Consider the following 24,739-nt stretch of genomic DNA (forward strand, 5'->3'; position numbering starts at 1 on the left):
TCCTGGTTAAGTGTTCCTCTACAGGACATCTTCCATATTACATAGCTACTAGTCTTCCCTTGCATATTAAATCTTTTTCAACCTCATCCCCATGCTTGTAGAATATGTTCTTTTCTCCCTGCTAATATAATCATATATTTTCTTTAAAGAGAAGGCCTCATAGTGAACACTGGTTCTTTGTTGTTTCCACTCCCTTGGTAACAGATACAGGTTTAAAAACCAAAATAATTCACATGATACGGTGTCTAGTGGATGCTTTCCATTATAGTACAGCAAATGATAACAAGGATCTAACTGTCGGTGTGTTTACACTATATAATTATAACAGTCAACTTCTCTGACTCCATTCTATGGAAGTTTGGATTTATAGGTCTATTAATGAAGGAATTCAGAATTTCTTTTAGTTCAGACGAGAGCTCTCCCCCTAAACTACAAATCCCCCAAGATTCCACCGAGTAAAGCCATGGCATTGAAAGTGGCCTCAAACTGTTACAACTATTCAGTGTGGATATATCCTGAGCAGAGGTAGGAAAGGATCTTGGGAAAAGGCTTTACTTCATGAGGCTATCAACACTGATGAAATTGTAGTAAATAGCCACTGGGAACACAAAACCACAGCCTCCACGCACATCCTAGCGCAAGGTATCTTTAAACCTAGCATTTCATAAGATGAGTCACAATGAAATTCTGCAGCTACAGAATTTGTATCCACCCACAGCTGAGTATACAATACCATGAAGTCACAGAAAAGGAAACAAGAATCAGATGAGAGTGGACAATTTTGGACAACATGATAGGCAGTAACAAACTCTAAAAACTGAAGCAGTATCCCTAACAATACTCATTCACTTAACATTCATGCAAAAGAGACTATTAATTGCATTTAAAAGCAATAAGGAGAGAAGGAATGAATCAGATTGTACATCTGGAAAGAGAGTTAGGACACCCTTGTTTACAAAGGCTTGCTGTCCCCTCCGTCCAGTTTTGCAGAAGGTCACAGCTGGAACTTTGGCACCTATCATCTTTTCAATCCACTGTTCCATTTACCCAATGAAAACAGTTCTTGAATTAATACTACAGTAAGATAGTAAAGACATAAACACCATAGCACTTTTTGTTTTGGGGTTTCTAATGAAGAATAAGGGTTGATTCGCGTATGCAATTTCACAAGAACCCTAGTATTATTGTTCTGAAATGCCAGAGCAAACTTTTGCCTGTTTCATACTCTACAGCTCCACAAAACCTTTTCAAGTTGCAATCAAATAAATAAAGTCAGCCCTCCATATCCACAGATTCAGCCATTGATGGCTTGTAAATATTAAAATATATCTATAAATTCCAAAAGCAAGCCTTGATTTTGCCATTTAATATAAGGAACACCATATTATTATGCCATTGTATTTAATGGGACTCGAGCTTCCACAGATTCTGGTATCCACATGGGGTCCTAGAAGCAAAACACACCAAATACCAAGGGCCCACTGTAATAATAAATATTTTGACTTGGATTCCTGGGTTACTCCATTCTTTCACACAGCACTCTCCAGCTTGGTGCCTTCCAGGTGAGTTAAACTATAGCTCCCGGCATACCTCACATAAAATGATGTGATTTGTAGTCCACACTTGGAAGATGCTGAGTTAGCTGTATGATTATGCCATGTGAGTAGGTACATCTAACTTCTCAGCCCACTCCTTAGCACTATCAACTAAAAAAAATACCCACATCAAAATAAATTTTATTTCTTATCACAGATAAGGCAGACAAGCCAAGTGAACAAGTGCCCTCTCGATGGCAACACTTACACTGTAGCATGGTTGCTCTGGACATTCTTTGCTGTCCTTCACGCAGTACCCAAATACCACAGCCAGGCAATACACTTTCCCATGATGTGGTGTGTTTGCCCAATGCAAAGCCCACCAATTTGGTGAGGGTTTTTTGTCTCAGCTGGTATTTTGGGGGGGGGGGGTGATCTGTTAAAAGGAAAAACCTGAACATGGCAAGTGGTTAACAGTCAGGAACATCATTCAGAACTCTTCAGGTGGTGATGTTGCAAACTGACTACTCTGTGTGTTTAGTTCTGTGTGGACTGTACCATAAAATGGGAGTCTGGAGCAACTGAAATGTCCCATCTGCGTAGATAAAGGTTAATACTATGACTTTTGCTTTACAGATTTCTCTGTTTTGTTATGTTTTTCAGAATCTGCTATTTAATTGAATTAAATTATTATAGTTGGCCCTCAACTTTTGCACAGCTTAGGGACACAGGACCCCCATGCAAGTGGAAAACTGTGAATACAGGCCCACATATTATGCTAACTATTTTTTTTTACCTAAGAGAACACTTCTCTAGCCATTTTTTGGTCCTCTAGCATGATTCTGTGGTCAATTTCTGGTGGAAGGACCTAGAAATTCCTAAAGAGAACATATTTTTGATTGTGTATAGGGCAGCAGCAGAGATGATGTCAAATACAGTACAGAGAATAATCAAATCTGCAAATGCATAAACTACAAAAGTGGAGGGCCCACTGTATTTCAAGGATTTGCATTGCATTATACAGAATATGTATCTATATAAAAGAAGGGACAGAAAGCCCATAAGAAACTCATGCCCATAAGGCTTCAACATACCACAGTATTCTGCCATGGCTCCAAGAAAGAGCTAGGATGGCAAAACTACATAACTTGCCTGCTGTATTTGGGCCATATAATCATAGAATAATAGAGTTGGAAGAGACCGCAAGGGCCATACAGTCCAACCCCCTGCCATGCAGGAAATTCAAATCAAAGCATCCCTGACAGATGGCCTTCCAACCTCTGTTTAAAGACCTCCAAGGAAACCAATACCTTGCACATCATCTTATGACTGACAACACCACAGTGCAACTGATCCAAATATTCCTCTCAGAAGGAGTTGCTTACCTCTGAGTCCCATGAGAATGAAGGATCCACAGAAATGCCACCTTAACAGGGAAATGCAGCAAGTTGCAATGCTTTGTTGCCCCAGAGTTTCACAGCTGAGAAGCACATTCTAATAGAATGACAGATAACAGCTATCCAAAAGGAAGCAATAAATGCGCAGATGAGACACTTACCTGCTGCTCCTTTTGCTTGGTGGCCTCAAGCTCTGAAAGGGAGTGCGTTAGTTTTTCTTGCTGCTCCGAAAGATATTTCTGATAAAGGCTCAAGAGCTCCTGGCACTCTCTGTATTGCTGCTGCAGGGGTGAGATAGCAAGTTAAGGGGAAAAAATGTTTCTCATGGAAAGACAGGAGGAAGGCAGTCAAACACATCCGCCATTTATTCTATACAATGTGGGTAGGGACTCAGTATCAACTTCAGAAACACAAAGAAGCAGGCACTTCTAATCACCAAAACAAAATATTTTTGCCATAAGCAAAACAATACATTGCCGTCCCTTAGTTACATTCCTGCATCAATGCAACCACCCATATCCATGCCCAAATACTATGGATTTTTGTTTGCAGTGTTGATCATGTAGAAATTCCTGCCTTACAAGGTATAGGCAACTCTATCTCTCCCCATCAGCATTCTTCCTTTCCAACTTTCACACTGATGCCCCTGGGCTGGAAGGGGGTTGGATTAGATGGCCATTGGGAGCATTTCCAACTCCATGATTCTATGAGACATGATAACCTGTAAACACTGAGAAATCAAAGAATTCTAACACATTTTTAACAAAAGTATTACCTCCATTAGAACAAGAAAGGAATGATTTGATCACCATCATGCTAATCACCAACACAAAATTAGCTATTATTGTGAAACAATGAAACTACATTTCTTACTAAACCATAATAACCTCTAACAATATAAGATAATGTTTCCAAAAATGTGAACAATTCATTGAATAGTTTTTCCTTCTGGCTTTTATCCCACAACATCAGGGTCAGCACACAGTTAAACATTTATAGAATGCTAAATAAAGATGAAGAAAAGTAGCAGCAACTACTTTGAGAAGAGCAAGTAACACACTGTTTTTTTTTAAGGAAGTTTTATTAGTTTTCTTAATAGATAGCTGTACTAAGCAGGCACCAGGTGGGTTTTTCAATCATTGTCAACTTCAACATCCATGTTCCCACAGCAAACAAGATGGCATCATGGTCTGCAGCGCAGCCTTTCCAACTGCATGTTGTTAAGCATTCCTGCTTAGAGGTTCCTGCGGTCACACGAAGCCAGTAGAAGCTTTGTCTTGCCTACTAAGCTCACTCAGATGCTATACGGTGAAAGGATAAATGGCTCATTTCAGTTATTGCAAACAAATAATACGTAATTAAATGCCAGACATTGGCATTTTTTTGGTTTGATGAGATGGTGACTAGTGAGTTAATTAAAACAAAACTCTATCAGCACTATGTATCTTCAGACCAGCCAAATGTACATGGTAAAACATAAACACACACAGACACCTCCATCAGTGCACTGTGCTTATATTTTAACCATTAGCACTATACTTCACCAACCACACCACTTCTCTGTCTGTTCCTGAGACTAATTCAAAGGTGCAGGTTCTAATCTTTACAAGCCTTTACAATTTAGTAAAGAGTTTATTTGCCAGGTGCCCTGGCTGGTGGATTTGGGAGAGTAGTCTTTTTATGTTGATGTCCAAACTCTAAACTTTTCCTCTTTTAAGCTCACCTTGTGCCTGCTTTGTCATCCCAGTGCAGGAAAAAGAATTTTCCTATTCTATTCAATTATGTTGACTTAGTTTTGGAGGGTCACCATGGGTCAAAGTAGACTCAAAAGCAGTTAACAACAACCACCACCCATGCCCTTTTGATAGTGTTTCTATCTCAGTATTGGAAGCTCTCTGTGATTTGTACATAGCAGATATGAAGTGCAGGATGGAACAAAATATCATAATTCATCAAGAGAACACAAGAAGAATGGAGACAAAGACGGCGGCAGTGATAGTTTAGGGAAAAAACACAGGCAGAATGAGCGCAGAGATGCAAATGAGGTAAGTGTGGATGATTTATTCATCAGTGGCCCACATGGTCATCAATTTGCTTGACTTCATTCCCAAACGCAAAGCCTTTTGCAAACTCCCCATGGCTCACAGGCAGGCAACGCCTGGCAGGCCTTTCGGAGACCAACGACAAGTTTTGGACAGTGATCTAGAGAAGCAGCAAAGTGTGGCATTTGCAAAGATATTAGCAAAAGCACCCTGCCTTGCTTGCAGCATTGAAATTCCAGGAAGAGATGAATTGGCTCTTCACCTGTCACTGTACAATTCCCTCCCTTGCTCATTTAACATGGTAAACCATTTACTTGGCTTTCCCCCCTCCCTCCTGCCCCCCAGCATTCCTTTTACTCTCTCTGCCTCTGTGCTTTTAATTATGCATGCAGACAGGGTGAGGGATCGCTGTCCAAAGCGATTCCTCCAAATCAAGGGTTTAAAACAACAACAACAAAAGCAACCACAGCACAGCACGAGTAAGAAAGGGAACCAAACATACTCCTCCAGCCTGCAAACAGCATCAGCCAGTGAAGTTGCTATAAACTTTTTCATATAAAGCTGTGGCTGACTTATTCCTCTTGCGCTGTAACCCTACAAAGACAAAGAGAAGCACGGCTTAGGGGACAGATCAGAAGTTCTTAAAAGGATAGTAGTGTGAAATGTGGGTCACACCTAATGGCATTTGGAAGGACTCCAGATGTTAATCAAGTAAGCATCTTGTCATTGGAATGATGTGCCTTCAAGTCAACTCTGACTTATGTCAACACTTCTTCAGAGGTTTACCATCACCTTCCTTTGAGGCTGAAAGTGTCTTACTTGTCCAAGGTCAGCCAGTGGGTTTCCTAGTCCAACACGCAAACCACTACATCATGCTGGTTCTCAAGATTTCTTTAGGATATTTGCCATTGCATTCCTCTGAGGCTGAGAGTGTGTGACTTGCTCAAGGTTATCCAGTACATCACTAAGGCTGTGTGAGGATTTGGACCCTGGCCTCTAGTTCAACACTCCAACCAGTGCATCATATCAGAACTCAAGTGCGCACAACCTCTTCCTGAATGACAGACCACTCCACTGGCTTCTCTGCTTGATTCCCACCTGAAAACAAGAAGCCTACAACCAGCCTGGACTATGCAAAAGTCATCCCGTGGGAAGCCCACTAAAAGCACAGAAGCTGTTTCCAATTTCTAAACGAAACAGAAAACCAGTTAACTAAAGAATAAGGCACCAGCTTGTGATCTGTTCAGGAGGCTGGTTTGGATGCCACCTTGGCTACTCAAAGAGGGCAGGAAGATGTACTTCAAGAGGCAGCAGCCTTATCTTTGTCTTCCTGCCCAAGATTTTGAAGTCATTCACACTCTCCCTAGCTAGCATGAATTGTTCCCCTTTCTGCTGACAGACAATGCAAGATGCTGGTGGGAAAACCCATACTTTTTTGCAGATATTTTACTTCTCTGACATTCTTTTCTTTTCTTTTTTTCTAAAATGCTGTCAGGAGGCTCCCCAAAGCATTTTCTATTTGATCCAACCAGAAAAAACTGGAAATCTTCTTAAGTTCAGACCGAACGAGAACCCCTTGAAATGTCTTTTCTGTGCTTGAAACAAACAAATAAACAACAACAATAAATGGCACAAGTAAGGGTTTAAATAAGCTAATTACATTTCTGAGCTGTCAGATGGGGAGCTCAGGCAGTTTTATCGTTCAGTGTGTTTTGTCAGTATGCACACACTCGCATACACACACACAAGGAGACACATACACACAGACTCTGAAATGATTTGTAGTGGCCTCCCGAGTCTTTGCCAGTGATGATGTATATAAAAGGAATTTTTTATGCCAGCTGTAACCATCGGCAGTAATGTTTATAGTAGGTGAACATATTAGCCTGGACGCAGGGCATGAATTTTACTCTTGAAAAAAGCCTGTTCGTTTATACAGCCCAAGAGTTAAATGTTGGCATTTGAAGACAAATTATAGGCAAATTCATTTAAATCCCGAGTTACGTGGCAGAATATAAAAAGCAGACAATCCCATTATCATCAAAGTTGGATGCTCCTCTGCTTGCTCACCTTTTGACAACCCACCTCCCACGAGCCAAAAGCACAATGGAACTCATCATTATTACAGAGTCCTTCCTGCTAGGACAAGAGAAAATGGGAGAAATAGATTTCAGGACAGACAAGAAATCACAGGAATATATAGCTATACTTCAGCTGATGAAGGAGATGTATTCCTGGAACCAAAAAGCAAAAATAGAATGGCAGGAATGGGGATTGTCTCCACAAAAAAAGGAGAGTAGTTCAGCATGTTTCCGCCAATTTTTTTTGTCCAAAATGAACATGATGCACATGTGAAATGTAACAACCACATCAAGTAAGCTTTGCATAAGTAAATCAAAACAATCAAACCTTCCAGCGACCACTTGAAAGCTTTTTCTAAAATGCTTCAAAGGATTGTTCTTTTCTTTCATCAGTCTTCATTTTTCTTATGAGTTCCATTTGACTGCCCCAACTTATATATTTGTGCTTTCTTTTTTTTTTAACAGGCTGGGGGTAGCTGCTGAGGCATAGTTATCTGCTTTCCTTTTTCCTTTCTGACTGTTGGTACATGCTCAGTTATAGAGCCAGTGTAGAACAGTTGTTGAGTTTTGGGCTAGGATTCTGGGAGACCAGTGTTCAAAACCCCGATCAGCCATGGAAACCCACTGGGTGACTTTGGGCAAGTCATACGCTCTCAGCAATTCAGCTTTATCTGCCATGGCTCCATCCCATGTGGTTGGCCGTCAGGTGAGATGTTAGAGCTCTCTGGCTAAGAATTCTAAATATTCCTCCCTGAACTGCAAATCCCAGCATTTTACAGGATGAAACCACAGCAGTTAAAATGGAATTACACATAGTGCTAGAACTGTGTAGCGTGAAAAGGCCCAGATAGATTCTGTGGCAGACATCAGCTACCAGCACTGGCCCCTCCTGGCTAAAGAAACTGACCTGGAAGCCCTCATTTGTAGGTTGGGATGCACACTGCTACAGGAACCTCTCTAGCCTACAAGTGCTGAAGAAATTCTTCTTGGAAGTGTCTTCTTAGCATCAATGCCTACAGTCGACCCTCTGTATCAACGGATTCCTTATTCACAGATTGAACTATCTACAGCTTGAAACTATTTTTAAGAAATATAAATTCCAACTACACCATTTTATGCCGCCATTGTATTTAATGAGACTTGAATATCCATGGATTTTGATATTCACGGGAGATCCTGGAACCAAAGCCCAGGAGATACCAAGATCCCACTGTATTAGACATGGGAGCAGAAATTCTTAGTAAGAGGGTTTGCCTACATTTCCTGTTGTAAGCGCCCACCTCTGGAAGCAGAAAGCTGGATTGGATGGACCTTGCCTGATTCAGTAGCACCTGATATACATCCCTCCCTGACACCCCCAATTATGACATTTTCTTATACCTAAGAAAAGATTTGCACAGTTTCCCAAAACCCTTAATGAAACTTTTTGATATGTCCTTTTCTTGTTTTTCTGAGTTTCATTTATCTAATGCCCTATTTTATTTTATAAATACAAGGAAAAAGAGGGAAAGGGCAAAAATAATTTTAAAAAAGCACAGGTCACAATGGAATTAGTCAAGAATCAAGCAGTCAGAACTTACCAACATATATATTAATTTAAACAGTCAATGGCAGAAACCTGTTATTTCCAAACAAAACTGATCAACTGCATCAATAAGGTTTACCCATATGCTGGCTCATCAGTCTACAGTGATTCAGTGGGTCTCCCCTAGTTAGAACTAACTGATCAGATTTAAGTCTGTATGAGCAAACAAAAGTCCAAATGGGGTTTTCTCTCAATACAGAAAGAGCAGCAAGATATTTGGACCACTGAGCAACAGGGAGAGTTTTTCTTTCCAGCTTCCAGGTAGGTCTCTTCACAATTATAAGGGCTTTAAAAAATCGATTTGCACTGTCCATCTGTTAAGACTCCACATCACAGGAATATAATTCAGCAGTACATCAACATCTGCAAATATCAATGGCTCTTCTGAAACAAAATAAGTATGAATGACAATATCTATAAAAAAAAGAAAAGAAAAAAAGAAAAGAAAACCACCATAAAATGTGACCGTATCACTTGTTCCAAAGAATCATTACCTATTTTACATTACAATCTCCTCTCCTGGCTAAACCAGACAGCTTTTCCTAAAAAGGGACTGTGATATCTAGTATGCCCCAAATACCATTTTGGAATAGCTGTACTTGCATATATGCATATAATGAAATAACTTGTAGATGAGACCCAAGTCTAAAAACAAAATTCATTTGTGTTTCATATACACCTTATACACATAGCCTGAGGGCATTTTATATAATATTTTTAATAATTTTGTGCATGAAACTAAAGGTGTGTACACTGAACCATCAGAAAGCAAAATGTCACTATCTCACTGGGAAAAAAAAGAGTTCTGGGAATATTCTGAAATTCCGGATAAGGGAGACTCAACCTGTTCTGCTGTTGAAAGAAGTAAGCTCTAGTTGACTTAAGCAGAAGGTAATAAAATGTTTTATGAACAACATATCTCTTGTTCTAATATAACTAAGCTTATATGGGCTCTTTAGTTCAAGCATGCCAAGGACCCACTAAGAAACTTCCCACATGGCCCTTCTTTAATAATGAAAAGGTTTGGCTCAAGCTGTGAACTCCAGGAAAGTCAACATCATCTGGAGAACTGGGAAGTTTAGGAAAGCAAGGCACCAAGAACACAAAAGTAGGAGGTGTGAAGCAGAAGCATAGCCCCTTTTCAACAATAAAGAAACTAGAAACTAGAGGCTTAAATATTTTAATGCTCGCAAACAGCTGGCCAGTCAATTAAACCAAGGTACAAGTGTGAGAAGAAAAGAAAAAGGTCACCACACCACCAGAAGTTAAACCATTCACTTCTGTTTGAAGTGCTGTCATTCTATTGTTGAACGGTATAGCTTTCACATAAAGGAAAGGCTAATACATTCCCATTGTGTTTGAAAGGAAATTAAATTTACATTCTTTGGGAATATGGTATCATAATTAGTTCATGACTTGATTACACTTTGAAGTGAGCTGGGATGGCACACGGTGCATACAAATGAGCCAAGCTGAGGTTACCTAACTTAAAAGAAAAAGGTGTCGGCACTCTAAACAAAGGGAAAGACTTCCAACTCTCAGCTGGCACAGCCAGGAGATCAAATTCAAATCCTTCCTGCTCCCATCTGGCATCAATAAGGCCAGAGTAGCGTAGGAACTGCAGCCTCCTAATCAGCTGAATGGGTTGTTTGGGGAAATAATCCTTCCATCTCCACCCATACCACCTGCACAGTAGCTGCTAAAATTGATTTTAAAAGCAACGAAAAGCACTAAGCTTCTTACATCGGTCAAAATTGCCAATAAGATTTATTTCTACAAACAAGATGGAAATTTCATGAACTATTGAAGGGCGATTTACATGCCTTTCCTCCTTCAGCTACTTGAATTCTGTTTTGCCAGAGAGTTTTTGAGAAGAACAGATTCAAGGCCAGCAAGCACAGAAGAAAAGAGAACTGCAAAGGCTGCTGGCGAACTGAATAATCGAAGAAAACTTCAAATTAGCCAATGCATCAAAATTAATTCATCATCAAAGCAAAATTGTTTTTCAAGGTGTTGTGTTCAAGGTTTTGAAAGTTGACTCTGGGGCAGAACTTGGATAATGCTATCTGTGGTATTCCTGGTGTCGTGAAATTATTATTTTTTTCAAGCTCTGCTCCTGGATTTCTGGTGAGGCTGAGCTGAAACCTCCTTTGTCTTTTTGGTGAATGTTCTTGACATTGTTAAAAAACCATCTCCCTTTTTGTGAGTCCTTGAAAACATGTTTGTTTATTCATTCACTTATTCTCACTTGAAAACCCTTTCCAGAGACTAGGACCCAGAGCAATCAATTCAAGTGACAGGAAAAGAGATTCCACCTAAACATTAGGAAGAACTTCCTGATGGCAAGAGCTGTTCGACAGTGGTCTTTGCTGCCCTGGAGACTGGTGGAGTCTCCTTCTTTGGAGATCTTTAAACAAAGACTGGATAGCCACCTGTCAAGAGTGCTTTGATTGTGTATTACTGCACACCAGGGAGTTGATCTGGATGGCCGTTGCAGTCTCTTCCATCTCTTCTATGATTCTAGTTATGTTGGCTTCCAGTGAGAGTTCCAGCTTGAATTGCTCTGCACCCTTGTCTTTTTGGCGGTCACTGGTATCCAGAAAACTCTCCCCTAACAACACATTTCCAATGAGTTGATATTTCTGTCAGCTTTCTTCACTGTCCAGCTTTCACAGCCATACTCTCTCTCTCTGGCTTTGCTTCGTGAACAAAGATTCAGGAAGGACTCATGATCCCGAGCTTTCTACAAGCACGTTGGTGACTAAAAAGGCCAATCCAGGACAAACAGGTCCGGTTACAGAAAGCACAGTGGAAAGTCTCTTGGGGTGATGTTTCCGGGTTGTGGTTCTTTCTGCGTTGTTGTTTCTCTTCGAGACCCGTTCAGCATGAGCTTTCAAAAAAGGCTGCAGCATCGTGGATAGTGCGTCTCCATGCCTCCCGATGCGAGGCCAAGGCAGACCACTGTTGGTGATCAATTTGGCCAAGCCTGAGATCTTGTTTCAGGGAGTCCTTGTATCTCTTCTTTGGGGCGCCCCTCTTACGATGACGCGTGACGAGTTCACAGTAGAATACTATTTTGGGGAGGTGATGGTCCTTCATCCTAGAAACGTGTCCTGCCCAGCACAGCTGCGTCCTCAATAGCATGGCCTCAATGCTGGTGATCCCTGCTTGCTCAAGGACAGCAACATTTCTCACATAGTCAGTCCAGTGTATATTTAGAATTGTGCGTAAACAGCGCTGATGAAAGCGTTCGAGGAGTCGTAGGTGTTGGTGATAGGTGACCCATGTTTCAGACCCATAAAGGAGAATAGACAGTACAATGGCTCTATGCACACTGATTTTTGTGCTTCGCCTCAAGTGTTTGTTACTCCAGACTCTTTTGTGAAGCCTTCCAAATGCACTATAAGCCTTTGCTAATCTGTGATCGATCTCTTTATCAATCTTGGCGTCTGAGGAGATGATGCTTCCCAAGTAGGTGAACTGCTGGACAGACTTAAGCACAGATGTGCCTACAGTGATGTGGGGATAGTAGTGTTCTTCCTGAGGTGCCGGCTGGTAGAGAACTTCCGTTTTCTTCAGACTGACTTCCAGTCCAAAGAGCTCTGCAGCTATTGCGAAACAAGATGTTAGGCGCTGCAGAGCTGCTTCCGTATGCGCAACGAGGGCAGCATCGTCAGCAAAAAGCAGCTCACGGACTAGATAGTTTAGAGTCTTAGTGCGGGCCCTCAGGCGGCTTAAGTTAAACAGGCTACCATCAGCGTATATAAATGCTGTCTTCTTCTTTGAGATCTGCCATAGCTCTTTGGAGCATCATGCCATACACAGCCATACATAGAACTTGGAAATACTATGGTATGGATAATCCTGAGTTTGGTATTCAATTATATGTTTTTACCCTTGAGGATCTTGCCTAGTTCCCTCATAGTTATCCAATTTTTTGATCTGCAGGTTGGAGAAACTGTTTTGTTAATGCACATCACCCAGAAAAATCCTGAACATAAAAGTGTATGATAGGTAAGATACTTCTTAGATGAAATGCAGGAATAAGATTATTTTTATTCTTGGCACACACGACACCATACTGCATGCCACCTCAAGCATTTACTGAGCAGAGGGACAATCCAAAATATGTATTCAGAAAAAAAGGAGAGTAGAGAAAAAGCCTTGCTGTGGTGAGGCTATGTGGATGGACTTTGTAGATGGGTGAGCACACACAGCTTTCTAACAACCTCCAGAACGTCTTGAAGGGAGAGAGTTCTCATGGGATCGTAGGGAAGCCAACAGCTTATAAAAGAATTAATTCATTCCACAGTAAAGCTGAGAGAAGAGTTGTGTTGCTTGTCACAGATAATTACCCACAGAAGTCAATGACACATTGTCATACTCCAAACTGTATAGATTATCATGCAAGGTGTGGTAGCTAGAAGCGGGGAAAGTGCCCAGAAAGGCCCACTGATATGTGCTTGGAAAGTTTCATCAACTTTCATTTGAGCATTTACTCACCCGAATAAAATGAGAAACTTTAACAGCATTCCCTCCTCAACTGTAAATTTGTCCTAGAGTAGCAAAGGGGAAAAAACCTAAAACTAAAATGAAGTTAAGAGTCAGAAAAAGTAATTTCTATCAATGCCTGAAACTCCTTTAGAACTTCAGACATCAACTACTCCATCCAATGATGCTATCTCACTACCTAGAAGGAAGAAATAGCTGCAGCTTTATGAAAGAATCTTTACTCTAATCTCCTGAAGAGCACAATGCAATATTCAAAGGTCCTGCACACCCACAATTTCACTTGACTTTTGAAGGTCCTTCATCAAATTCCCAGTCTTCAAGAATGGGCATTTTGTATCATTTTGCCACAAAACCCATGATTGCCTTCAGTTTCACTCCAGTTTGAATGGGTTAGTACTTTCCTGCAATCATGCACAATGGAGAAGTGAATAAAAATGGATACATATTCTGAGACATGAATGAAGACTCTAATAAATATTTACCCCACATTCACCCTACACTGCACCAGTTCGAAAGAATGCACATTTGTCAATAAAGGAACAAACTAAAGCAATGATTATATCAATTTCCATTCCAAGTGGAGAAAGCACACCGTAGGTCTTTGTGTCCCCCTTCCCTGAATGAAGAATCTAGGTGACTAAAAGAGAAGAATGACTTCAAGTGTCCACTGTCTAGGTGACAGAAGCATTTTGTTCTTTCCCATACAGTTGCCAATTGCACCCCTGGCAAAGAAAAGGTAATTAGGAATATAGAATGCTGGTTTATACTACCAATAGCAAGCACATTTCTATACTGCTTATCAGTGCACTTAAGCACTCCCTAAGTGGTTTACAAAGTATAAACTAATTGCCCCCAACAATCTAGGTACTAATTTTAGCAACCTCCTTGGAAGGATGCAAGCCTGAGTTGAGCTTAAGGCCTTTTCTTGGTATTGAACTCACTTATGGTTTGTGAGTGAGTGGCTGCAGTACAGGCATTTAACCACTGCACCACCAGGGCTCCTGTATATATACCGAGTCAGATCATTAGCCCATCTAGCACAGTACTGTCAACTCTGATTGGCAGCAATTGCTCTCCAAGATTTCAGACAGGATCTCATGCTGGTCACCTATTCAAGTACTAACCAGGCCTGCTTAGCTTCCAAGATCAAACACAATCAAATTATTTCTTAGGTTCAAGCCACACCTTAACTATGGAATTGACATCTCCACACTTTCTCTCTCTCTAAACCTCCATCTATAAAATTACAGTTCAGTTACATTACTGGGTGATTATGAGAGTGTAATAGAGAACCCAGGGAAAGGACATCAAACAATTACAGAATACATGGGTTTTTTTGTGCACAGATGAACTATGGAATTCCCTGCTAGAAAGGCTCTCAGGGGGCAGATGCCCATAAAAATCTTTTTCCCAAAATGCCTTGCAGGGGCATTGCCAATCAGAGTAGACAGCAGTGGGCAAGGTAACCAATTATCTGTCTCAGCACAAGGCAGCTTCATGCATGTGCAGAAGCTCAACAGAAGGCTTGTTGTTTTATAAGATGAAAAGAAATGACAATCTTTATTTCTAATTGTTAGACACAATATCTACTTGGACAATGGCATGGAGAAAGGGGAAATAATGTTCCTGCAATTTAACCTGTAAGAGCCAGCGTGGTGTAGTGATTTGAGTGTTGCACTACAACTCTGGAGGCGAGGGTTCAATTCCCAGCTTTTCCACGAAACCCACTGGGTGACTTTGGGCATGTCACATGTTCTCAGCCTCAGGGGAATGCAATGGCAAACTTCCTGAATAAATCTTGACAAGAAAAGCCAATTATAGGTTTGCCTTGGAGTCAACATAAGTCGGAAATGACTTGAAGACACACAACAACTACAACAAAGTTAACCGGTGCCAAGAAGAGCTGAATCTGCGACATGACATAGTTGTCCAACCAGAATATAGAATGTTAAGAATCTTACAAATCTATGATTCTTCAGGTGGACTGATAGATTCAGATTAGTGAGCTGGGTATGGAAAGGACTGAGTATTTATATGGTAGCCATATTCAAATATCTGAAAAGTTGCCATACAGAAACTGGAATATAAAGTACTTTTATCCCACGTATCAGCCTCAAAGTCCTCAAACCTACTGATGACTTTTTCTTTAAAAATAGACCAATATCCATGGATACTGGATATCCATGGATATCCGTCAGTCTTTTCCATACCCAGCCTTCGTTCTTGGGGTACATTTTGCACGTGCACTCACCAAAATCCAAGAAGCAACAAGGAATACTTATCACCTGTCCATTTGCCCATCATTGTGGCCAGCAGCCTAAGTCCTTGTTGGACACGAAAGAAGGACTCATAACTGAAAGCAAACTCAATTCAAGGTATAAAAAGGGGGGGGGGGTGTAAAGAAAGGACTAGCTACATCCTCCAGACACAAAGAAATAGGTGTACTTTTCCCCTCCCCCTTACAAATTTAAAGTGCAAGATTAAAACAAATATAGAGAACGCTGCATAATTTAGCTGTCATTTTCTATCAAATTGCTCATAATTGTAACCATAAAATGATAATATTCTACCATATGTGCATCCGCAAAACTGACAAAAGCACTGGTCAGAGGCATGAGATGAAAAATGGACCAAAGGCTCCCCTTAGTGGCTACTGGGTGGGATATCATAGCCCAAGAATTCTGAAGACCCTAAGAGATTAATGCTTATCACATGTGTATGTGGACAAAAACCAAAGTGTGCTTTTATTGCAGTGTGATGTTCAGACTGATCTTTGAAATGATGAAGAAACAGTAGTGAACCTATGGACATAACTCTTCCACATGTTCCCATTCACTCCAGTGCTGTTTGCACCCTGCTCCTCTCTCACTTCAGATGCTAAAACAGTACTTTCTCCATTGCATGTATGTTTATCCTTCCTGCATATTGTTTTCTTGAAAGCACAGAAGAACTACAGAGGAATTTTTCATCACCAGTTCTTTGTTTGATGGGAATTCCTCTCTTCTGACCCCCTGGCAAAAAATCACCCCAAGGAGTAACAAGACTGGAGCCTTTTGCCTTTTAACTCAAACTCAAAATGGAACCCTGGCTGCTCCAGAAAGGACAGCACTAAAAGTGAAGAAGGCGCTCTATGTGGACATGTTCTTGCATGGGAAAAAGGGGTAATTCACTGAGGCAGAAAGGCAGAGAAAAAACCATACAACAGGTGATGGTGGTAGTGATCTGGTCACTAGATCAGAATTATAATCCACTATGTTTATTTCTTTATTTCCTGCTTTTTCCCTGGTTCAGGACTCAAAGCAGCTTACAGTTAAAAAAACAGATTGCTAAAAATTCACAAGATACAAAAGTTAAAACAAGATTAAAGAATAAAAAACTTAAAAACCAGATTAAAACACATATCCTTAGACAGACAAACACACACCAGCCCACCGTATAGGTGAGATGGGCCTTATATAGTCACAATGCTTGAGGGAGAATACTGTCCTTTTACTGTACTATATTATATAGACCCCCTCTACTTTTTTCTGCCTCAATGGCCATACTTACCCCACAAAGGCTGTTTTTGTAGCTCCCAAATCCTCCTAGCTCCCTAGACCATTCTTTTTGGCTGAAAAGGAGGAGGAGGAGAGCAATGGGGTGAATTATTCTCCTGAAACCTTCCCAGAGTTACAATTGACCTTTCAAATTGGTTGCAGTCACTCTCCAACCCAGCACTGTTCCACACCAAAATCTATGCATTGTTGAAAACCAGAAGCAGACTTTTGCCTATGCCCAAGTGGGGTTGCTTTGTTTTGGAGAGTTTGGGGGGTATTTTTGTCCCTCCAGATGCCCATAATTAGGGATGGCAGAGTGGGTCCAAGATAAGAGACCTGTAACTTTAATCCTTCACAGATCATAAAGCAGAATGAGGTACTGTAGATCTCCATCAAGAAGGAGGAAGGTATCTGGCCTCCTTCCCCTTCCAAAGCCCAATTTTCAACTGGAGCTGTTGCCACCCATAACAGTCCATCCTAGATCTGTGTGTTGTTCACTCACATGGTGGATGGGATAATGATGGTGGTTTCCCTCTCCCCTTCCGCTGACTCACCTCATGGTTGTAGTAACACCCCAAGAGTGAGCCTCTGTCTACACTTTGTGCAACTTTTATTGCTACAGCACAGCCGACTGTGTGAATGCTCTTTCATTCAAGCCAGCCCACTACCAGGGGAGGTCACTATCAGTAAGCAAACAAGATAGCCAGAGGTATTTCTTTCCCTTCTACTTCACCCAGCCAACAACAGTACCTCTGATGAGGAGGAATCAGGAGCCAAGACCTACCTAAGCAGAAAGAACAGTATTGTTTATGCTGCGGCTTGGACATGCTGGCACTCCATCCTAGGGGCAGCAAACAATCTGAAGGTGGTGTGAATTTTGGGCAGGTAGATGACAACCACTGAAGAAAGAAACTGGCTTTTTGCTACAGCTCCTCCTTCATCCATCCATAAAGGTCACCTTGCTGTCAATATACTTCCTGTTCTATGCATGACAAATTCCAGCTGACAGACTAAACTAAAGCCATGGAATGAACCAATTTGCAAAGCGATTTCTGAACCCAGATCCATCTCAAATCCAGTAAAGTTCAACCTACCATCAGCTTTAAGATACTCGCTTAAAACACCATGTATATGGTGAGCTATGGGGTTGAAACATCTCAATTGAGTTATCATGTGGTTTGCAAAGAAGTTGTCTCTTGAGCTAAAGGTGGTTATATGCCTAAAAGTAGAGCATATGCACAATAGGCCCCACTTAAGAGGAGGAGGAGGAGGCAGCTAAAATCTCTCATTAGCAACCCAGCTGCTCTCATGGAGCAAGTGCTGCTTGACTCAGGTAACCCAGTAAGGCTGCTTTTCCATGTTTCCTATTCCAGGGGACAAGAAATAAATACACCACTCCACCTCTGACATCCTGAAGCTGATTAATTCCACCAATACTACTAAGCCTTCTCTCTCTCTCTCTCTCTCTCACACACACACACACACACACACACACACGTGTTACAGACCGCCCAGAAGGGGCAGTCTTGCGCCGCTGCCGGTTGCAGCGTCCGGGAACCGCAGCAGCCAAACGGCGCAGTTCCCGGACGCTGCAAAGAAGGAGCACGAAAATCGCACTCCTTCCTGCGTCCCGGAAGAGACGCCGCAAGTGCCGAAGCACGCACTCACGGCGTCATTTCTAGGGCGTGACGTGTGGACACAGTGCATCCGCTATGTCAAGATGGCAGCGGCCGTGTGGAACGGCCACCGCCATTTCGTACGGACTCAGTCCGTGCTAGGGTTAGGGGCGTCTGGAAGAGACGCCCCTTTCTAACCCTAGCACGGACTGAGTCTGTCCTAGGGTGCCCGTCTGTAATGGGCCACAGATAGTGTTTCTGAGAACTCACCAGATTGTCTATGCCTGTTCAAGCCTATTTCCACAACCAGAAGATGCCCACTCCTACACCAGGTGAAAGCTAAGATTATACAGCGGAAGAATGCACACATAGACGCATGCCTATCCCTCCAGGTGAAATGGTGGCTGTGTGAAACCTCTGCATTTTTAGAGTCTTATACATATACTTATCTCTGGAAATTAACAACAGATCCTTACCATTGATATAAACACAGTTCCCAACATTGACTGTTTTAATTCAGCTACCTGGATTTGTACTGTCATTTTCTGGGAACACAAATTTACAAAACAGGGATTTAATGAACCTAAGATGGAGTAGCTAACTGTGGCCTTCCTGACCTTATTAGACTATAGCTCCCTGCATTCTTTGCCATTCGTTCTTTGTGTCGCTATGGCAGATAGGAGTTGCCACTCAGCAATATATGGAGAGCTATTCTTTGCCAGCCTTCATCTCAGGAATGGCAGCAGCTCTGTGCAAAAAAGCCAAAGGATGAATATCTTACACTCTGAAGCCATGGCAATGCATGAACCTGCCTTGCACCTGGGTCTACTTGCACTGCTCTATTTAGTTGAGTACAGTTTACTCTGATGGGAAGCTGAGTCTTCGACAGGTCTTTCCTAGCCCTCCTACCCCAGAGGTTTTAGTAAGAGACTGAACCTCAGACCTTGTGTGCAAGAAAGCATGTGCTTACCACAAAAGCTTTGCAACCTCCCCACGGGCCTGATTAGTGAGAAAGCAGCGGCAGGCAACACTGTGCAGAAAGGCATTTTGGCTCTCTCCTGTCCCTTCATGGCAGGGCAAAGGCTGAGCTAGGTTGAGTAAAAAGTGCTGTCTCCTTGATGCTCTGACCCATTATTTCTAGGGAAGAGCATGGTTGCAAAGATTTGCCTCACTTCGTTTTCTCACAAAGTAGTTGGGAAAGAGGCCTTGCTCTGGAGGCGTCCTATACCAAAGCAGCAATCCTTGTTCTCAGTGAATTTATGTACATAAATCTCTCCATGTAGGCCATAGAGGGAAAATAAGACTGAAAGGAAAGCAGATTCTTTTTCTCACTTCAGTGGGTAGCTGCCTATCTTCTCCAACACAGAATCAATTTCTTGTAGGAACTTTTAAAAGAGAATTCGGATAGATGTTGGCTAGGGATGATTTCACTGTAATGTATGACCATGGAAATTCCTTTTAAGCTATGGTAATCAGGATCCACCCCCTAAGAAAATAAGGTGAGGAAGGAAACCTCTATCTCCAGCTCTTACTGCCCACCTCCTGGTACTCAGTAATGTATGGCACGAAAGCACCTTTAAGTCACATCAGCTAACATGATTTGACAAAAAGTGGAAGCTGACAAATGAGGAGGGAAAGCTATTAATAATCAAGGGCTCTTAGCTCAGTAGAGAACTTCAGCCAAAAATATTGTTGGTTTATTCAACCTATTGAATTATTGTGTTTAATTACACTGATATTCCACCTTCTCTCCTGGAATTCCAAAGAAGTGAGGAGCAGGGTCTGAGATAGTCGGCTTCACCAAAATTGCTGCAGAAAAAAAAATATAGAATACTAGAATCACAGAATCATAGAGTTGGAAGGGGCCTCATGGGCCTTCAAGCTCAATCCCCAGCTGAATTGCAGAATCTCCAGCTAAAGCATCCCCAGCAGGGAGCTAGCCAGCCTCTTTCTGAAGACATTCAGAGAAAAAGACCCCAAATGTAGTACTGCTCAGGCATGTACCCACATCCTATACCTGTACATTTGGTTTTTGTGGCCTAAATATAGATTCTGCATTTTTCTCTACTGAATTTCATTTTATTAATTTCTGCCCAGTTTTCTAGTTTATCAAGAAAATTTATCAATCTTAACCATGTTAATCAATCTACTGGAGTTTGCATGACTTTTCTTTCCAGCTCCAGAGTTTGAGCACAATTCAACGCACAATTCAAGCTGCATCCCACAGACCAACCTCCATATGGCCGTATTACCCTATACCTTAAGCAGGACACATCTGCAGACTCCAGCTCCCCCACACCCTTGACAATAATTCACCCATTCCCCCCCACTGACTGTGCCAGCCTCTGCCTGTTCGAATGGCTACTGCAACCCTGGAAATCTTCAGACTTTTAAGCAAATGCTGCATATGAATGAGATTTCACATGACCCACATGATTCTAGCTGCCAAAACATCAATGGGTTTCTGGCCAAAAGCATATACCCTCCTATTTCCACTGAACTCCTATGAGATTTTTGTCAACTGAACCCCTATGAGATTTTTGTAACCTAGAAACAGCCTCATAAAGCCAGTTCTTATGTGTGGTATGAGACACTTGGTAGCATATGTCAGACTAGAACAGGACTCACAGGGAGGTGCTGAAAGAACCAACTGCTCTACACACTGATCATGTGTGCATTAATCACCTTGGTGTGTACAATGCATGTTAGTCCCCACATGTTCTTACGCTCCCTCCATTCACATACATAAGGGGATCAGTTATCACAATTGTTTCCCCTGTAAGTTTGTCCGATGCCAGAACACCAGTGCCCTGGCATGTTTCCTTGGGGGTACGCTTAATAATAATAATAATAATAATAATAATAATAATAAATTTTATTTCTACCCCGCCCTTCCATGGATATGATCAGGGCGGCTTACAAAATTTATAAAAACATTTCAATACAAAGTTAAAATTCAATATAGCAGTTAAAAACATTACTACAAGAAACAGGAACAGGAAACAGTAAAATAAGAAACCAGTTTGCAGAATGAGAGAAAACTGGAAAAGACCAAAGGCTAAGTAACACCACTTGCCACTGACCATCCACAGTTCATCTCAGTAACACTGCCATAAAACACTTTTGGGGTAGTACCCTGCCATCCTCTCTAGTGTCACAGCACCTACAGCCATTTTTACCCATGCCACTAGATGCTCGCCATGACTTATGCCAGTGTAGTTATGCCAACCAACAGGATCGCTGCCTTGCACAGCTGGTGCCTTTTCCTTTCCTCCCTGTGCAATTTATGCAGAGTTTACATTGGGTTGAATTTATTCTCTCATTTTCATCAATTCTGTGCCCTCAAAACCTTTTGGAACGAGACAAATCAGCCATTACTCACATACAGAGAACAGCTGCTGCTAAACAAGGAGGTCCAAACAAGCCAAGGAGTTTTGCCCTTTCGGTGGTGCCACAAAGCTAACTGTCTCCGGACTGCTCTCATTACAACCAGCCAGCATAGCATTAGCTTGAGCATGCTGCAGTTTTCTCTTTCAAAACAGCAGCTATTTTGACAGCTTTTCTAACCTTATTAGAACACAATCTGCTTACAACGCTTGCAACGGGGTTGGGAGGGTGGGGAGAGAGCCGCCACAGCGTTGAAACAGAAGTTTAGGTCATACCAACAAATCCTGAGCGGGATTTAGTGCTGGTTGCCAAACAGATAGCAAAACATACACAAAAAGCGCTTTGCTTTTCCCTCAAACATGCCAAACATTGTTAGGCCATTTTCTGACTTCCGCTTCTCGGAACCAGCCTTAAATGTGCCAAATTGAGTAGCGCTAGTTGTCCTGAATCGGAGCCAGCAAAGAAAAGATTTAATAACAGCCTCATTATAAGGTTCATTGTTGTAGGACTATTTAATATACAAGATTAACACATCTTATCAGCCAGTTCTGCTGAGCCTATTATACCCCTCATTAATACATGCACATTGCTACATCATTTACAATGCCAACTTCTCAAGTAACGCTCTATGAAAAGAGGGTGTGGAAGCAGCCACTGCTCCTGCTTTTACGAGTTGCTTCCCTTGTTTTATACAGAGAAGACTACACCAAAATGATCCCTATAACTCAGGCTGTCAGCCATCACTTGAACAGAGTGGCACACTGACTTCTCTTCAGAGGGAAACTTTAAGAGGAATGACAACAGCTTCCCTTAGTCTCGCCAGGGTTCCTGTCTCTTGAGTTATAGCTGGATCAGGAAGAAAGAGGCACAACCATTAGCACCAGAGTTCCAAGTCATTCTTTGGTTTCCAGTTTCATTTTGTTTAAATATTTGAAAGCTGGTAAATTAAAAGAGGAGGAGGAGAACACAAGTCAAAGGGTTCTCAGTCATGAAATGTCTTCCAAGGTGAGAATGCTCAGATGATATCTGTTGTTATTAACTGCCCTCCAGCTGACCCCAACTCATGGCGACCCTGTGGATAAAACATTTCCAAGCCCCTCTGTCCTCCACTGCTCTGCTTAGGTCCTGCAAGTTCAGACCTGTGACCTCCCTAATTGAATCTGTCAATCTAGCCTGCAGTCTTCCTCTCTTTTCCTGGCCTCCATCTTTCTTAGCATTATTGTCTTTTCCAGTGAGTCATGCCTTCTCATGATGTAGCTAAAGTACAACAGCCTCAATTTGATCATCTAGGCTTCCAGGGAGATTTCAGGCTTGATCTGTTCAAGGATCCATTTGTTTGTCTTTCTGACTGTCCATGGGATCCTCAGCACTCTTTTCCAGCACCATATCTCCAATGAATTAGAATCATAAAACCATAGGGTTGGAAGAAACCACAAGGGCCATCCAGTCCAACACCCCTGCCATGCAGGTACTGTCAATCAAAGCATACCTGACAGATGGCCATCCAGCCTCTGCTTAATTGATTTTCTTCTTATCTGCTTTCCTCACTATCTAACTCTCACATCCCATACATGGTGATGGGGAATAACATGGCTTGTACAGTTATAACTTTAGTGTTCAGTTATATATCCTCACTCTTTACGATCTTTTCTAGGTCTTTCATAGCTTCTTCTGACTTTTTGGCTGCAGTCCCCGTTCTAATCATTGATTGATCCAAGGTATGGGAACTTATTTACTCTCCTGATTTCCTCTTTGTCTAGGCTGAATTTATATAGCTCCCCTGTGATCATTATTTTTGTTTTCTTTATGTTCAGCAGTAAGCCTTCTTTTGCACTTTCTTCCCTAACATTCCGTAGTCTATGATGTTTTCTGCTAGTAGTGTGGCCCTTGTTCACATGAAGCAGCAGATCTAAAGGGCAATTCTATGAACACTCAGACTGCTGAGAATCCTCTCTTTGATCCGGTGGTGAGGAGCATTCCAGGATTGAGGTATCAGAAAGATTCCACCAAACACACTACATAACCTCACTTCTGACCTTTTTGCATCATCACTAACCTTCTGATAAGGTTAGTGATGATGCCAACACACCCTGGAGACAGTATGTGTGCCCCCATATGTTCAAAGAGTATTGTGACACTCCTTCCATCTTTTCTGAATCTGCTAACAGTCAGTTTCAGTGGGCAATCTCAAACTTCTATGACAAGAAGGGGGGAAATCTATTCACTATCTCCATGTTATTAATAGTTTCAAAAACCAGTATCAGGACTCATATTCATCCCCCCCACTCTGAACTGAAAAACCACTCAGAATTTACCCTTTCTTCACAGGAAAGATACTGTAACTCCTTTGCTCCTTTCTCTACCTTCTTCAATGCCAAATTATTATTATTTTATTTTTTATGATTAGCTGCACCATTGACTTACATGAAAGCATTACATACGCCTGATTCATTCTCAGTCTGTTATGAAATATTCTTAACCATGAATTAGAAATACAGCATACACACTGTACACATTTGCCTTCTGTATCTACTATTTGTCCATTTTGGAGCTGCACTCCTAAGTTTGTACTCTGTCAATATCAGGGCATTGTCCTCATTCAAATCTATTTTATGAACAAGATCATAAGAGAATTAGATGCCCACTTCTAGTTGTGTTTGGGCCATGCAGTGTATTCCCATGGGCTCCAGCTGAATGGTTGTAGAACCACAGCCTCTAGAAACCTGAATATATTTCATTTATATGGGAACCTATTTCTTGCTCTTCCAATATTTTCATCCCACAAGGGGTGGGTATTCCAGTCAGAGAGACTGGATGAGTGCAGGCTCAAATTGCGTAAGAGCACCACCCACTCGGAAGTATGTATCATAGAACTTGAAATGCAACATTTCAAGAAACTAAGATCTGAGTGTGTTGGCATCATCACTAACCTTCTCTCTCCTCACATTCCCACTCGGGCCCTTCGCTCTGGTAGTCAAGGTCGGCTGTCCCAGCCCAGGATTTCCTCTGTCCCACCTCGGATTCGCCCCTTTTCACTTGCTGCCCCTC

At 41.7% G+C, this 24,739-nt stretch overlaps 1 protein-coding gene across 3 annotated transcripts in view; it reads right to left on the reverse strand.

Annotated features, from left to right (window-relative positions):
* Window positions 1–24,739, reverse strand: part of KIAA1328 (KIAA1328 ortholog) — a 313,917-nt gene that overhangs the window by 170,210 nt on the left and 118,968 nt on the right. For all 3 annotated transcript variants that reach the window (XM_089497994.1, XM_089497995.1, XM_089497996.1), the window contains one exon: window positions 3,094–3,221. In XM_089497994.1, the coding sequence (XP_089354120.1) occupies window positions 3,094–3,221 (128 nt within the window). The remainder of the gene's footprint in view (window positions 1–3,093; window positions 3,222–24,739) is intronic.

The sequence above is a fragment of the Sceloporus occidentalis genome, unplaced genomic scaffold, assembly GCF_023333645.1.
Source record: "Sceloporus occidentalis isolate IW3139 unplaced genomic scaffold, rSceOcc1.0.p SCAF_1, whole genome shotgun sequence".
NCBI lineage: Eukaryota > Metazoa > Chordata > Lepidosauria > Squamata > Phrynosomatidae > Sceloporus > Sceloporus occidentalis.